The sequence below is a fragment of the Apiospora aurea genome (genome assembly GCF_038362705.1).
Source record: "Apiospora aurea strain CBS 24483 chromosome Unknown utg000002l_segment0_segment0, whole genome shotgun sequence".
Classification (NCBI taxonomy): domain Eukaryota; kingdom Fungi; phylum Ascomycota; class Sordariomycetes; order Amphisphaeriales; family Apiosporaceae; genus Apiospora; species Apiospora aurea.
The window spans coordinates 3168481-3184763 of NW_027117389.1; the positions used below are offsets into that span (position 1 = coordinate 3168481).

A 16283-nucleotide genomic window follows, 5' to 3' on the forward strand; every position below is an offset into this window, starting at 1 on the left:
GAAGCGGGTGCGCACATAGCCAGCCGCCCTCGGCCGCAACGCCGGCTTTCGAGGCTCCCTTTACTCCAGCTTCTCCAGCCAGCCAGGTAACATGAATCATGTTCGGCGTGGGTGTGTTTGCATTGCTGTTACATACCTGCGGAAGGAGGGCCATCCTTTGTTTGTGTACCTTTTTATGCTCTCTTGCGACACACACCATCATCGTAAAGGAGGGCCGCGGGTAATACTGACTGATCCCACCCCTACGAGGGGGCGGTGCTGCAAGGTCAGCAATGCTTTTATCGTCCGTCCTTTTACTATCTGGCTGCTGCGACAGGCGAGAAAGCAACATTCTTCTTCTGATCAAGACATAGCTGCAGTGGATTTTGGGGAGAGGAGTTAGGTAGGCAGATGACAGTCGCTGGCCGGCGGGCAGAAATAAGCCACCGGGGCAGGGGGGCGGGATTCGGGTTGGTGGCATCATGTCCTAACCCCGTCCCCGTCCCCGTCCCCGTCCCTGTCACGGCCAATTACTTACTTAATCAATACCAAGACCAAGACGCACCCAAGACGACTGCGCCTCTCTGTCGAAAGGCACTTGGCTTGGCAGCTTGGCTCTCTTCCGATTTTCCAGGTAATAAATATTATGTTATGAGTTATGTACGCCATCAACGTGTTCAACCCACTTCGAGCTTCATATTATGAACCACTTTACTCCGGTGTTGGTGAATGACAAAGAAAAGAAAAGTCGCCGACCTACCCAGTAGACAGGGGACGAATCAATCCCCGGTCCATGGATGGTTGCCGACTTATTCGTTATTCCGTACTCATCTGGTCCCGGTAGTGGTGGTATTGGGCTGGGTTACTCCCTTCCGCGAATGACCAATCAGCCATGTAAGCGAGCGAGCGCATGTTGGCGTTTGTTTCTCTGCGTGTCTGGCCTGTCTCATTTCCACTTGCGTGCGCCCAACGCCCAGGTCGATACGGCGTACAGCAAGCATCATGCCTTTTGAACGAGATTATGAGATGAGGGGAACGGATGGGATATGCATTGAGAATGCATGTATATATTATGCAATGTCATCGTGAGGCATACCTAATGCAGATGAGCAGCAGCCAACCGACGACCGCCGGCCGCTCAGAAGCCACGTCCATCTCCTTGGGCCCAACCTCTTTTTCCTTAGATGGGTTAGGGGAAAAGCGCATACGACGGGAAAAGGAAAAGTCGAGTCGGGGTTCAGAAAATTATATCCACGTATGCACAGTACTTACTTGCCTGCTGCTGCTCGGTTAGCTTAGCGTTATGTAGATCACCAAAGGAATGTCACTCCCGCCTTTCCTCGCTTGCCAAGTTGTGTGCGTAATGTAGTTTAGGGAAACTATGGAACAGTTGAACCGTCTATGCGAGAGGGGGGAAATGTGTCCTAAATCCGTAGCCCGCCCAGAAGAAGAAAGGAGGCAGACAGAGCGCGGCCGGAGTGTATCAATCCCCGAGGTGCTAAGTCGAACGCGGCTGTGAACCTTCGGTATGTCTCGTCCATGGATGCCTAGCCGGGGTAGGCACTTTTCTGCAAGCAGCAATGGCCATAGTAAACCAGAGCCCGACAACACAACGGCTTCTCTTTTCTCTTTGCAGCATCTAATATTTACATAAGACTGTCACGTTTGCTTGGCTAGATCCTTCTATGCACCTTGGCCCAGTCTCCAAGACCAGTATTGACTTCCTGTTGCTACTCAACGCCCCCTCCCCGTTCTCGCTTTCTGACCGTTCGTTCGTCGTAAAAATAGCGCTTCCGCGGATGATCCAAGCCAAGTTCTATAGCGGTTGCCCTGACCCCCACCCTCTGGGGGGGGGAGTCAGGGTAATCCAAGCCCACAAAGCTGCGTGTCCCTTCCCTAGGCTACGCCCCCCCATCCTACCATCTACTTACTGTAAGCCTCCGATTGGCCACGGGCTCGGTTCGTAAGGCACTTCCGCGTGCCGAGTCAGCCAAGGGGCCAACTTTCTCCCCGCAGGAGAGGAGGGCGGGCGAGACTGGGTTTGCATAACTCTGGCTAACGTGAGGGGGAGGAACCTCTCGAAACCTCCTAGGTACATCCTCTGACAATTTGCCAAGAAACGACGCACCGCACCGCAGCAAGGTAAGGGTCCTTCAAAGCGCGGCTGTAATGTCAATCATCCCCGGCTTGCTGTCTTCGCCCTAAAACGGTTGAGGAGCGCATGGCTATGGTATCATATGTCATTACATGACGCCTCGTATGCCGCCGTACTTGATGCAGCTACGTTTAGGATGCCAACGGGATTTGAGAAATGACAATTAGTCAACCCCAACGGAACGTGCTTTCACTTGCAACGAGGTAGTCGGTAGTAAACAAAGAATGTCTCTTGGTATAGGATATACACGAGGCTCATACCAACATGTTCCGGTAACACTCTTCCAGTAGTAGGTCCTAGCGGGTCTATGTGCACTTAGGCTTTTCCCTCCCCTCTCCTTTTCCTTCCTTACTCGGCACATGCGCCGCGGCAACCGAATCCCCTTCCAATCCACCCTGTCCCAACCGTCCATTATGCCTCTTCTTCGGCTTGTTCGACAAACAAGGGCTCGAGCTTGTCCCAGGCATGCTCATCCCCTTCTCCAAACTTCTCTCTCTGCTGCCAATACTCGCCATTGAACTTCCAGTACGGCTCCCCGGTGATTTCACACGTGGCTCGCGTGAACCAGGGGGAGCTGTAATGCTCGCCGTGCTCCTCGCGGACCTTCCTACGGATACGCTGCTCGTTCTCAAGACGCTCCTTTTCCGTGGCGGCAATGTCGTATTCGCCGTCTTCCATGGCCCTTTGGTCAGGTCGGTAGCGCGAGTCCGTCTTGGCAATGTATTTGCGCAAATTGTCGTCGAGGTGGTTGAAAGTCAGGACGAAGGGCGTGAGGTTGAAGGGGATGCCTTGCGGCCTCTCGTTGGCCTGCCAGACGAGGAAGGCCTTGCTCGTGTCACTGATGCTGCCGCGAATCGCAGCACCGCCATCCGCTGGCTCTTCCACGGTCGCCTCGAAGCCCGGCGTGTAGCGAGCGTAGATCTTGGAGTTCCAGTGTCCGCCGATACTGACACGTACGCGGCCGTCTGGGCCCACGATCTTGCCGGCAACTTGGTATGCGCTTGAAGCCTTCCATCCACGCTGCTTGAAATCGAGGTGGCACACCTCGCCCGTCGTCCAGTTCTTGATCTCCACAGGACCATAGTTGTCGACGGTAGGGCTACCCGTAATGATACCGACGACAGCTGAGTTGGGCTTCTTCCATGAGTAGTAGTCCGCTTTGCCACCCGATTTCGGTTGCAGCTTCACAAACCATGTACCCAGATGGTTGATATCGAAAGACTTTCCGTAGAACTTGGACTTCACATTGGACTCACCCCAGTAGGTCCAGTTGGCGGACTCGGCGTGCACTGCTCCGATCGGAGGATGATGGCTGATCTGCTCGGTGAAGAAACGGTAGCCCTTGTCTGGCCGCACGTACTCGAAAGTCTCGGCCAAGAGCGGGTTGAAAGGCTTCGCAACTCTGCCAATGGTCGAGGCGAACTCACTGGCGGCGAACGCGGCAACGTACAGCAATCGCTCCACCGATTCTGTACGCTCTGCTGCGAGGTCCAGGAGCTCAGCGTACTCCATATCCTCAGCAGCTCTGTAAAGCATGGACGTAGGTTCGTTGAAAGTGACAGGAAGCGTCATCTTGGTCATATCCTTGCCAATCATGGACTTGAGAATACCCTGGATAGAGCGTTAGTTGGCCAGTGGCTCGAAGCTGCGGAGTCATGATTGGAACTTACCCATAGAGAAATCTTCGGTCTGTTGTCCGCATCGATCTTGAGACGAGTTCGTATACCGTTCTCATAACCTTTGTAGGAGCTGCTAATATCCAGCCCCCCGGATACAACCACTTCATGCTCACTGTCGAGTTTCGAAACCTCCGAGGCCGGCATTGGCTCGACATCGACCTCTCCAGCGTCTACCGCATCGAAGAACTCCTCTTGTTCTGACTCCGAGTCATCAGAGATGTCCACGACTTGCGACAGAGCGGTAGGGCGTCTGTTCATCGGCGGTGGAGACTTGAGAGCCACCCCAGGCACGACAGGCGGAGTCAACTCAGTAGCCTTGGTGGGTTCGGTAGACTCTGTGGGTTCGGCCTCCTCAGGAATTGCTGTCGCCTCAGGTACCGGCACTGCAATACTGTGACTGCTGACAGGGCGGCTGTTATTATTGCTGCCTTCCATCACTTCACGCAAAGCCCTCTTCGTCATTTTGTGCTTCATCTCTGCTTTTCCAACACGCTCCTCAAGCTCCTCCTGTTCTTTCGCGACCTTAGCCATGCTCTCTTCCCACATTTGTCGCATCTCAATTTCTTGATCTAGGCGATACTGCCAGTGTGCGTCACGGTCTTTCGAGATTCTCAAAAGATCACCCATAAGCCCCTTAAGACTCTTGATAGCCGCATCGTACGCTGTGAGAGCTTGCGAAGCTTTGGGGTCTCCGATAGCCATGTCCGGATTGCGGTTGGCCTCAGCAATTAGTGCAGAGCTGACCTGGGCGAGAGTATCGAGCTGCAATTTAGCCGACTGGGCGGTGATGTTGAAAGCGTCCTTAGTTGCAGTAGGTCTCTCGCCGCCACCGCTCGATTCCTCGTCATCCTCGTCGTCATACTCGCCGTGATGGCCCAGTCCCCCGTTACTTGGAGCCTTGGACAGGTCATCCCCTGCAGCATCGGCGAACTCGTCATCTACACTACCCGTAGTGCTTGCTTTAGATAATCCAACTTTTGAAGTGGATGCCTTGGCCGAGGGCATGCGGGACAGCTGAACACTGCTTCTGTCGGCGACGCTGGCAGCTTCGCTTTGAGGGGGTTCCAGGACGGAGGGATCGGCCGACTTTGTCGTGGTGAGTTGGTCCTTGGCCTGACGGAGGATTTCGTCTTTCTGGGCCTTCTGCTTTACCTCCTCCTTCGCCTGGTCCTTCATCCACTGTATGGCATTGTTCAAGGCCCAGAACCATCGTTTCGCCTCCACCTCGTGGTTGGCTTTCAGTGTGTATTTGACGGAGGACTTGCCAATGATCTCGAATTTGGTTTTCTCATCGGGGCTCATGTGAAGCTTTGCGATCCGCATGCTAATGGCACCACGGCACGCGTTTTCCGCATCGTCTTGGTGCTTGTAGTAGCTCAGAACGCCGTTCTCGAGCACAAACCAACGCAACTGGTAGCCTTTTCGGTAATTTGTCCATTTCTTGAGGTATCCTTTCATGGTAGGATCTCGGCCGCCCAATGCATCAGAAGCAGCGGGAGCGGGTCCTCCTTGCGAGGCAACATGACCCAGAACAGCCTTTTCCTGAATACCGCGCTGAGCGGCCACCGCGGCAGGGGACTTCTTCAACATGGCCCTCGTGACGTCGTCTTTTGTCACGTCCTGGGGGAGTTTGCCCTTGCGATCACGCTGGAAGGGATCGGCGCCATGAAGCAACAGAGCCTGGATCAGCTTCACGTCCTTCTTACGGGCTGCTTCATGGAGCAGAGTGCCTCCAGCCTGCACAGTTGCCGGATCGGAGGGAAGCTCGATGCTATTGATATCCAATATTGTTTTTACGCGAGGCTCCTCCAAAACCTCACCTAAAGTATCATATGCCCCACTCCTCACCAAATCTTGCACCTGCTTGACCTTGTCCTGTACGAAGAGTGTCCTAGAAAGTTGTAGCATCTGGAAGATGTCGGGGTTGCGAGCTACATCGAGCGGCAGCTTTCCCTGGTTGTTCGCGATGGCATCGTTGATGTCCTTCTGCTCCAAAAGGAGGCGTACCACCGACGCGCGACCCTGGGTTGCGGCAATGTGTAAGGGTAGGTTTCCGTCCTTATCCCGAGCGTTGATATCGATCACGCCAGCGCCGTCCGAAAGGACATACTCGATGACATCGCCCTCGGCGCACTGTATGGCGAGATGCAGTACGGTTGTATCCTCCAGAGGTCCTATAATCGCAGTGCTCACAGAGGAAATGCTAGCTCGGTTCGCATTCTCGGAGGTTTCGCGGATGGCCTTGGAGATGGCGGCAGTATTGCCACTTCGTAGGGCCTCGACGATGCGGAATTTGCGTACGGATTGCTCGATGGTTGATGTGCGATCGCCGGCGGCCATGCTCAGCCGATTGGTAGCCACCGGGGCGCTCGGAGCAGCCTGGTGCTGCTGCTGGGAGGACACTCGACTGAGAGACATCTTGGAAGTGTGGCCCTTGACTGAGGGGCTGTGGCCTATGGGCGACTCGGCTATCGTTGGGCGGGACGCGAGGCCAGCGGAGGCGTAGTGTGAAGCGTCCTCGGAGGCGTTTTCGTCGTCGCCTACTGCTGAGCGGCTGTCTTTGTCTTTGCGACGCAGCAGGTTCAGGGCGGAGGAGCGCGAGCGCTTATGTTGACTGTGTTTACCACGTATGCATGAATTAGCTCTGGGGCTCTCTTGGCAAGGGCCGCAAGGCACTCCGCCCGATATTTGAGTTATTCTGGGTACTGTAGTCTAAGTACAGTAGACTTTGAGACCCAACCGATAGGCGTGAACCCAAACGGCAGCAATCCCAAAACAACGCGCAGAGACCCGAGAGATGGGTGCGCGACGGGGCGGCAATTCAGCACCATAAGGTTTTGAAATCTGACGTGCGGTGCGCAGGCAAATTTGACAGACGGGCCGCAGCGAGGCAATTGAATATGTACTCACCTGTCCCCAGCATCAGACATGGTCTGGAATCGCAACAGCGAAGAAGCCGCAGCAACAACAGCGAAGGGGCGAGCCTAAAAAATACTGTCGATAGCAAGGGAGCTGGCGACGATGGCCATGAAGGAGGTTTTAACAAAAAAAAGAAAAAGACGAGAAACTGTTGCTGTCTTGTCGTGGCTCTCTTGTCTTTCAATCGTGCTATGTCGGTCCAGTGCCTCCCCTTGTTGTGGAGTAAAAGGGCCAGGTCGATATATTAGGATCGAGTGGGAAAGCGGGAGGTGCCCCTCTACGTCATGGCACGGACCAGGCTAATCGTCGCTGCAGCCGTGATTGGCTCGACCTCGTCACGGCAGGAAGGGGGATAAAGAAAACGGGAAATCAATCGACAGTTTGTTTTCTTCCCTTGTCGCGTGCCATGAGCATGCCCGAGGAATGCGACGTGCAAACAATTCTATATTCATGTTGGATACCAATTCCAGCGGCGTCATACTTCGCGCATTCTAGCCGCCCATTGATCCATATGTACTTATTCATAGAAACGAGGAGGATTCCCCACTTGTTTAGTCAACGTCTTTGCAAGCAGTACAACAGTACCAATATCTTCTGTTACACAAAGTAACGTTAGTGAATTGTCTCCTTCAGCCCTCAGCCCAGGACGTTACTAGGTTACGAGTCATGCAACTCCGTTCCATCGGGTGCACGCATGACGGCATCCACGGCCTCCGGTTCACCTATATGCAGCCAATAGCCGCCCCACGCACACAGCCGGATATCTACACGTACTCGAATACTATCACAAGTACTCACCTCGCAGAGCCTGACATCATAATCCTCCAATATCATTTTGTCTGACCACCACCAAAAGCGGCAAAGCCTACGTTATGTACTGTTGCTTCGCCATCATCATTGCCCCAAATTTGGCAAATGGCTTCACAGCCTCAGAGAATTCCATTTTGAAACCTGAAGCTTTGGCTAGGTAAAGTTCGTTTGAGTTTCACGATAGATTTCAGCTACTCAGCTACTGATAGCTCCCTTTCTTCACTTGTCATTGCGTCTCGTACAGGTATAAGTCTACATTCGGAAAACTCCGAATCTTGTCTGGCCGTGTTTTACCTCGTTCTTGCCCGATAGTGCTGCTCGAAGGCCCAGACCAAGATAACGGCGAGTATGCTGTGGCGGGATCACACCATCATCCTACCAAAGCGTTAGTAAATGATCCGAAAACAAAAACAGGCGTAAGGGCATCCATAAGTGACGAATACTTACCCAGAGCCTTGCCGACGAATAGACAGAATCGCTCTCGCTCTCGATCCGATCTCTCAGTTCCGGGTCAGGCTTCTGTCCCACCGTCTCCATGACCTTGGAAAGCTGTTCACCACCCATAACCCCTATGCGAGCATTGGGCCACATCCACAGGAATCGGGGGCTGTAAGCGCGCCCGCACATTCCGTAGTTCCCAGCACCGTAACTGCCGCCCACGACAACGGTAAACTTGGGTACGTCGGCGCACGAGACGGCCGTCACCAACTTGGCGCCATGCTTGGCAATGCCGTCGCGCTCGGCCTCTTTACCGACCATGAACCCACTGATGTTTTGGAGGAAAACCAACGGGATGCCTCGCTGCGCACAGAGCTCGATGAAATGGGCACCCTTTTGCGCCGAGGTGGCAAATAGGATGCCATTGTTCGCTACAATGCCCACACGATGCCCGTAGATGCTCGCGAATCCCGTCACGAGGGTCGAGCCGTATTCACGCTTGAACTCGGAGAAATGGGAGCCATCTACGATACGAGCAATGACCTCATGTATCGGGAGTGGCTTGCGGAGATTAGTAGACGCAATGCCAAGAAGCTCCGACTCCGGGTAGAGGGGCTCGGAGAACGAAGCGGCGGGAGCGTCAGCTTTGCTTGGCCAGTTCAGGTTGCTGATGGATCGTCGTGCGAGTACGATAGCATGCGCGTCATCAACAGCAAGATAGTCCGAGACTCCAGATACAGTGGTGTGCATTTCTCCTCCACCCAGCTCCTCGGCAGACACCTCCTCGCCTGTAGCGGCCTTTACGAGCGGCGGACCAGCCAGGAAGATGTGGCCTTGTTTCTCCACGATGATGTTCTCGTCGCTCATAGCCGGGACGTAAGCACCGCCGGCAGTACACAGTCCCATGACTACCGAGATCTGAGGGATGCCTTGAGCACTCATGCGGGCTTGATTGTAGAATATGCGACCGAAATGCTCGCGATCCGGAAAGACATCGGATTGGTGGGGCAGGTTCGCGCCTCCCGAATCAACAAGGTATATGCAGCTTTTTAGACAAGTCAGTTAGGGTCTGCCTAACAATACGTACACAAGTCATAGGTTATGGGCCAACTCACGGCAGGTTATTCTCTTGGGCGACGGCTTGGGCTCTTAGGTGCTTCTTGACTGTGATTGGATAGTATGTGCCTCCCTTGACTGTACTGTCGTTGGCAACAATCATACACGTTACGCCCTCGACGACGCCGACCCCAGTAATGATACCGCCGGCGGGGACTTCGGCCTCCGGATAGAGCTGGTGGCCCGCCAACGGCGAGAGCTCCATGAAGGTGGAACCAGGGTCTATCAGCGCCGTGACTCGGTCCCGGGGCAGGAGCTTCTTTCTCGCGAGATGCTTCTCCTTGGCCTTCGCCGAACCGCCCTGCTGGGCCGCGCGCGTGAGCTTCTCCAATCTCGCCATGGCCTCGCCCATCGCGCGTTCGTTCTCCTTGAACTCGTCCGAAGTTGAGTCCACATTGCTTTGTATCACGGATATGGCGTTCGCTTGGGAGGGAGCGGTATATGAGGACACGGCGCGGCACGACGGTGGTGTTCTGCGGGACAAGGACAAGCTATGGCGGGGGACGAGATGGCGATATGACCGGGTCAATTGGCGCCCTGCGCTGAGTATATCTCTGGGGCATCTTGACAACGGCATTGTGAGTCAAGGACAGAGAAGGGCAAACGATGGCCAAAGACACAAAGTATCCTGAGAGACTGAGGTATACGGACAAGTCCAGGACTGGAATTTCCGGGGTATTGGCTGGAGAAGAGCTAGCCCCCAGATTCCAATTGCAAGGGCCGGGAAGTGGCAGCTGAAGTGACGTGGAGCCGAAGGTTGCCGCGCTAAGCCGCTCGGCATAAGCGTACCGAGCATACATTATTTACCTAACCTAGTTTCCGCGGGGGCTTCGGGGGAGGAGCAACACCCGAGCCTCCAGGTGGCTTGGCTTGGCTTGTCTTCACCACCATTGAACATTCTCGAGATTTGTGACAAGTTCCGTTCTTCCCTTTCCCTTACAATCCACTATTTCCCTTCATTTCAACACGTCCAAAATGAGGGGCTTTAGGACTTTGGCCCGCCCAGCCGGCCGTGCGCTCTCATCGTCAAGGAGCAAGCAATTCGCACCCGCAGCCATACGCATCAGTGTCCGCCATGCATCCTCCTCCTCCTCCAAACACCCCGAAGGCTTCGAGGCGCCCTCGCCGGCCGACCTGGCGGAGCTGAGGGAGCGGGTGCAGGAGTTCACCCGCCGCGAGATCCCGGAGGAGCTGGCCGCCCACACGGACCAGAGCAACGCCTTCCCCAACGACATGTGGCCCAAGCTGGGCGAGGCGGGCTTCCTGGGCATGACGGCCGACGAGGCGTACGGCGGCCTGGCCATGGGCTACCAGGCGCACTGCGTCGTCATGGAGGAGATGTCGCGGGCGAGCGGGTCCATCGGCCTCAGCTACGCGGCCCACTCGCAGCTGTGCGTGAACCAGATCTCGCTCAACGGGTCCGTCGACCAGAAACAAAAGTACCTGCCCGGCTTAGTCGCCGGCACCAGCGTCGGCGCCCTCGCCATGTCCGAGTCGGGCGCCGGCAGCGACGTCGTGAGCATGCGCACCACGGCCAAGCCCGTCGACGGCGGCTACCTCCTCAACGGCACCAAGATGTGGATCACCAACGGGCCCGACGCCGACGTCATCGTGGTATACGCCAAGACGGAGCCCGAAAAGGGCTCCAAGGGCATCACGGCCTTCCTGGTCGAAACCAAGTCGGAGGGCTTCAGCTGCGCTCGGAAGCTCGACAAGATGGGCATGCGTGGCAGCAACACGGGCGAGCTGGCTTTCAGTGACGTGTTTGTGCCGAGCGAGAACGTCCTGGGTCAAGTCAACGGTGGCGTCCGCGTGCTGATGGAAGGACTCGATCTGGAGCGCTTGGTCCTCAGCGCAGGCCCTCTGGGCATTATGCAGGCGGCGTTGGACGTGGCATTGCCCTTCACCCACCAGAGGAAGCAGTTTGACAGCCCCATTGCGCATAACCAGTTTGTCCAAGGAAAACTCGCGGATATGTACACAAAGATGCAAGCGTCAAAGGCCTACACATACAACACGGCCCGGGCCGTGGATGAAGAGGGTATTATCAAGACGCAGGACTGCGCTGGCGCAATACTGTACGCGGCCGAGCGGGCCACAGAGTGTACTCTGGACTGCATTCAGCTTTTGGGCGGCATGGGCTACGTGGAGGAGATGCCCGCCTCGAGGTTACTGCGAGAGTAAGTTTCTGCCCCGGAGTTGCTCAATGTTAAATGCTAATCATTATCGCCAGTGCCAAACTGTACGAAATTGGTGCCGGGACATCGGAGATCAGGCGAATGGTGATAGGGAGGGCATTCAACAAGGAGTTTGCTCACTTTGCTACATAAGATGCCTGCGTCTCTGTATTCATATAGTGCTCAAGAGCCACTTCTAGATAGAATTATAAGCAGATGTAAGAGCCTCATTATTACATGCTGTGGCTACTCTGGCCTACAGGCCAAATGCTATTCCCCAAGTGAATAACGCCTAATCATTATCGCTTCGCGTGGTAGAAAAATCAACATCCAATGTAGCTTGAGCTACGCAAGTCGTCTTCATATGTTAGTCTCTCCCTTTCGTACTGGGCATATGCGGCAACGGCAAAATTGAGACCCCTCCTTTGTCTGGGGTAGTTATATCCAATGAACACGGCAACTCTTTGATAATAGCCCCTTGGTCAGTAAAGTTGCTCTACAGAGGGTTTGACTTGGTGCTCAGCAAGAACCAGATGCCGGTCCCAGTGATCAGTAACCCCTTCTCCGATCCTATGTATATCGTACTTAGTATGTACGCGTACATCTCTATACCGATTGTCGAAGTTTGCCAGTGCGTTCATTATCCGAGGCAGAATCAGGACTGGACTCTGCATGTGCTTTCAGTGTCGGATCGAAGCCATGCACGCAATTCGTGGTCTGTTGCCAAATCACTGGAGGCCACAACGACGCCGCCACTGAGATATATGATGCGATTCTAACTCGTGAGGTTCCTTCTTGGTTGGGTCACTCCGTCGCTGCATACACTATCCACTGGCCGGGATAAGGAGGTATGTATGCTCGAGTCAACCGAAGCCGACGCTAAATGCTTTTCCCAACAGCGAGCGGACTGTTCATTAGAAACCAAAATTTAGCATTCCCAATCGTGTTGTCCACTCACTCTTTGGTTGAGGGTATACAGGATTGGTCGCATGTTCTCGGACTGCATTGATTACCGGGTGGAGAGAGTTAGTTCATGGCGCACAACACATAGATATATGCATTGCGTTATCGACCGATAAATAATAACATGATATAGAACCAATCAAAAAGTTCCCATCCATCTGCCGTCCGAAGGAGGTGGCGGGCATGCCTGCACGGAGACCCAGGCCGGCCGAGTCTCTGGGCAACACGTAGGTACATGTAGGCAGCATGTGGCGTATGCATGCTTTAGCACAATATGACCCCGGGACGGACTGACTGGTATGTGCCAGGAGTCGAAGAGGGCCAAGAACCACAAGACCCTGGTCCTATGGCACGCCGGGGTCGTATACATAAGCAAGCCATTTTGTATCTCGGCTGTGCAGTAGGAGCATGCATGAGGCTTGCATCTAGGTGCGTAGCATTCAGATTAGGCGCTGCGTCTCCTGTGGTATTCTGAGTCCTGGTGGCGTTATTCGGTCGCGGTGGTGCTGCTGGTGGTGTATTGAGGCTGACTCTCTCTCAGCGTCACACAACATGTGATGGGGACGACCCGAGTTCTGTCTACCCACCCATGGCGATGGCCGCCACTCGCCCCATCCGGAGCCGCCCCCGTACCTATTTTTCTGACAGCTCAACAGAAAGACCCGAAAGAATATGTGCGGTGAGCTGAGCGATGTTGTTACCCCCGCGAACAAGTTCGGGATCCGGGGCTGATGGTCCACCTGGATCGTGCCGAGCTAAACTGACATGTCTGATAGCAGCGCAAAGAGCGAACTGCTATGCGAGCCCTCGGTGGGGATCGAACGCCGGCCCAGGCTCTACTCTGGGAGCATCCTGTGCCCCCTTGCACGTCTTTATATGATCGGTTAGCGGCTGCATGGTGCTAAAGTCCGCCAACGTAACCTCGGCCGGGCATTTAGCGACATCCCAGAAGGTTCACATACATATCACGGAAAAGGGACAGTGTCACCTCTACTACCTATCACCACCACCCAGTAGTCGAGAGAATTCTCCGCCTCTATGTGAACTGTTGTGCGTGCGTGCGTGCGTGTATGTGTATGTGTGTGTGCGCGCGCGAGTTTGTCCTTTTGCTGCTTTCTGTCCCGAACGAACGCCACTGACATAAGGATGACTGCAGGCGTTTTAAGCGCGTGACAGCGAGAAAGTTGGCATTGACGAACCACAATCCATTAAGGGGGCCGGGCCGCGTCTGACAAGAGATCGCAATATGACAACTGAGTCTGAAGCTTGCTCGCCCATCCGCTCACCGGTCACCGTGATGAGTGGGGTGCATATAACCGCCCCTTCTGACACAAGAAACGGTGTGGCTGTCTTGTTCGTACCTGCAGGCCGTTCCGCCAAAGATTTCTATGGTGTCCCGGAAGTGGAAAACAGAGGATTGATAGGCTCTTTGCATCGGCATAGAGATACAAACACATACCAGGTATGTGTAGGTAGTACATAAGTCTACGTGTGTATGTATTCACCAGGATGGATATCGGACGCTTCGCTCCACAAAGCCATCTCATTAGGATTGCCATGAGTGAATATCATGATATTAAAGCGAAGGAATGGAAGCTGAGATCGTTCTTGATGTCTCAGTCTTCTCATTCCGCACGAGTGGCGAACAACTATAGGTCTCGAGTGAAAAGGCAGCACTTTGTCTTACACGTACGTACCTTAGGAAGACCGCTGGTCGGTATGTACCTGCTTGGGCTACTCTCACCCTTTGACATGGGTGCCCCATGTGCCATCCCTACACGTGGTAAAGTCGAAGCTTGGCGTCGTACCTGGATCGTGGGGTAAGCATACACGGTTGGATTTGGGGAGGCGTATTTAAGGTCAGAGGAGGGTAGCCTTGCTCCGCATACAGGCAGTAGGGTTGAGAGATGATAGATCGCAAACCGTCCCACAGCCCGAGCCGGGCGGGGAAGAATGAAAAGCCAGATAAAGAGAAGGTCATCGGAGAGATTCTGTCTGAAAAGAACATCATCACTGTCGCGTCCCGGCCATTCTCTTTCACCCGCAGGTAAGTAAGCAGCTACCGAAGGGGCTCGTGACCGAAGAATAGGCACTAGATGCGTTGCCCGATGAACCGCTGGACAAATGGATCCAATGGATCCCGAGGCTAGATATTAGATAGCTGAAGAAGCACTCTGGCGAGATGGAATTGGCTTTACGGAGCCAATTGTCGTTGCAAATCGACCGCCATGATCAAATTGCATGTTGCAAGTCTTAGGGGGTCACACGACCTGGGAGGTTTCTCCACATGCCGCAGATCGCAGATATAGCAAGCTCTATTAAGACTGCATCTGGAAAGAAGAGGGAACCTTTGGGGGCTTCTATTGGGGACGCAATGCGGGAGCGTCTTCTTGTGCAACGCTCGAGCTGATGTTGATCTTCCCCTGCTGGTTGTATGTGAATTCGGTTTGGGGTATGTAAGTCGGTATGTAGGCAGGCAGTTGTACTTGATAACGGAAGCTGACCCGGAAGCTTCCGCTGGCCCTCTTCTCTAACCGCCTAGCCGTAGTTGCTTAAGTAGGAGCCAGGCAGCTTAATCAATGCACGCAGGGGGAGTAGCTGCCTACTCCGGCGATATATCCCCTCTCTTTCCCTGCTTCTCCGCTCTGTCAGTTGCAAGTCACTCATCAAATAGATCAACGGGCTCATTGCTTGGGGTATCAATCAAGACTGCTACGTACTCATTCATGGCCTGGCCTCCAGCGGCGACAGGCAGGCAGGCAGGCAGGCAGGCAGGCAGGCAGGCAGGCAGGAAGACAGCACCACCCTCACCACGGAAATAACCGTAGGTGAAAGCGGCTGGGCACGCTGATCCCTGCAGTGATTAGGTGGGAATTCGTTCTAGAACCACGACCTCCCCTCCCTTGGCCACTTATAGTACCCGTAATAATGGCCACCAAACGCGCCTAGATGGGAGTCCACTAGGCACTTAGACACGTATGGTGCTCGCTCGTGTGGTGTTGTGCCCATCCCCGAATACTTTACTTGCACAATAATATTGACATCTACTCAGCAAGGGGAGGGGGCGGGCAAAGAGCAGTGGTACCAAATACACCGTGGTCGCTCATCCCGACCCAGACCTCCGGACCAGGCATGACTCGACTTGCAATTGATATACTCCACGGTAAGCCGACAAAGAAACGCAGGATGGGCGATTTAGGGATTGACTCGGCACAGACTTTACGGGTGACCAACCTCGGCATGCACAACCGTGACCGAACATGTTCAATCAAACGTTATCAGGCGCTGGCTGACAAGGCCAAGCCCCCGATACACGTCGTCGTACAGCGCTGGAAAGGGAAGCGTCGGCTAAGCCCACCGATTTACGTCCAAGGTGCTCGTGGGAAATGTCGTGGCCGACAGCACACACGGTCTATTTGCTGTCAATAAGGGCCACAGGCCGGTGTCCATTGGTTTTGAGCCGGCTCGTATTTGCAGAGACGTGCCGATGGTACCGGGTATCGTTCTAAATTCTTCGTGTCTGCCTATTGGCGTGAACAAGGGAGAGGGAGTCGGGAGTCGGAAGCCAAAGGGAGTTAAGTTGCCTATAGTCGACGCAGCGTGAGCTCTTATCATTGGCGGAACCGTCTCAAAGGTCAACCAGATTGGCCAAACGAGCTGCACTTTAGGCAGTTGGATGAATCACACTCTCTGCGACTATACTCCGGATTGTTTCTCAGATATATGCGCAGCCTAGCCTTGTTCCGGGGACACTAAAGGGTTTGCCCTCTTCATCCGTGCTTCGTCTGCAGCACTAATACACTGACATGTAGTCCTGAACGGCAAGCAGGCCTGTCTATCTGCTACATGTAGGTATGTTGGAGCGATGCATCCATCAGTGGCAGGTTTGAGGCAAGAAGAAATCAGTCTGGTATGTAACCTCATCCACCTAGGGACCTAGCCTAGGTGCTAGGTTAGGGGTTAGGGACCTAGGGATGGGATATGGGATGTGTCTTTAGCGGGTCCATGTTGCCCTGGGCTGCACTGGCACAACTGGTGACTGGGCTT

The 16283-nt window shown here is 54.4% G+C and overlaps 3 protein-coding genes across 3 annotated transcripts; 1 reads left to right on the forward strand and 2 right to left on the reverse strand.

Moving 5' to 3' along the window:
* Positions 1–2545: 2545 nt before the first annotated feature.
* PG986_003356 (oxysterol-binding protein) lies at positions 2546–6743 on the reverse strand (the record flags this gene model as incomplete). Its single annotated transcript, XM_066839578.1, has 3 exons — positions 2546–3745; positions 3805–6427; positions 6724–6743. 3 exons carry the CDS (start codon positions 6741–6743, stop codon positions 2546–2548), a joined length of 3843 nt encoding a protein of 1280 aa, XP_066704642.1.
* Positions 6744–7794: 1051 nt separating this feature from the next.
* PG986_003357 (carboxyl transferase) lies at positions 7795–9673 on the reverse strand (the record flags this gene model as incomplete). Its single annotated transcript, XM_066839579.1, has 3 exons — positions 7795–7917; positions 7990–9025; positions 9096–9673. The coding sequence occupies 3 exons, from the start codon at positions 9671–9673 to the stop codon at positions 7795–7797; spliced, it is 1737 nt and encodes a 578-aa protein (XP_066704643.1).
* A 398-nt stretch (positions 9674–10071) lies between these two features.
* Positions 10072–11426, forward strand: PG986_003358 (Isovaleryl-CoA dehydrogenase- mitochondrial; the record flags this gene model as incomplete). Its single annotated transcript, XM_066839580.1, has 2 exons — positions 10072–11276; positions 11330–11426. 2 exons carry the CDS (start codon positions 10072–10074, stop codon positions 11424–11426), a joined length of 1302 nt encoding a protein of 433 aa, XP_066704644.1.
* Between the last annotated feature and the right edge of the window lie 4857 nt (positions 11427–16283).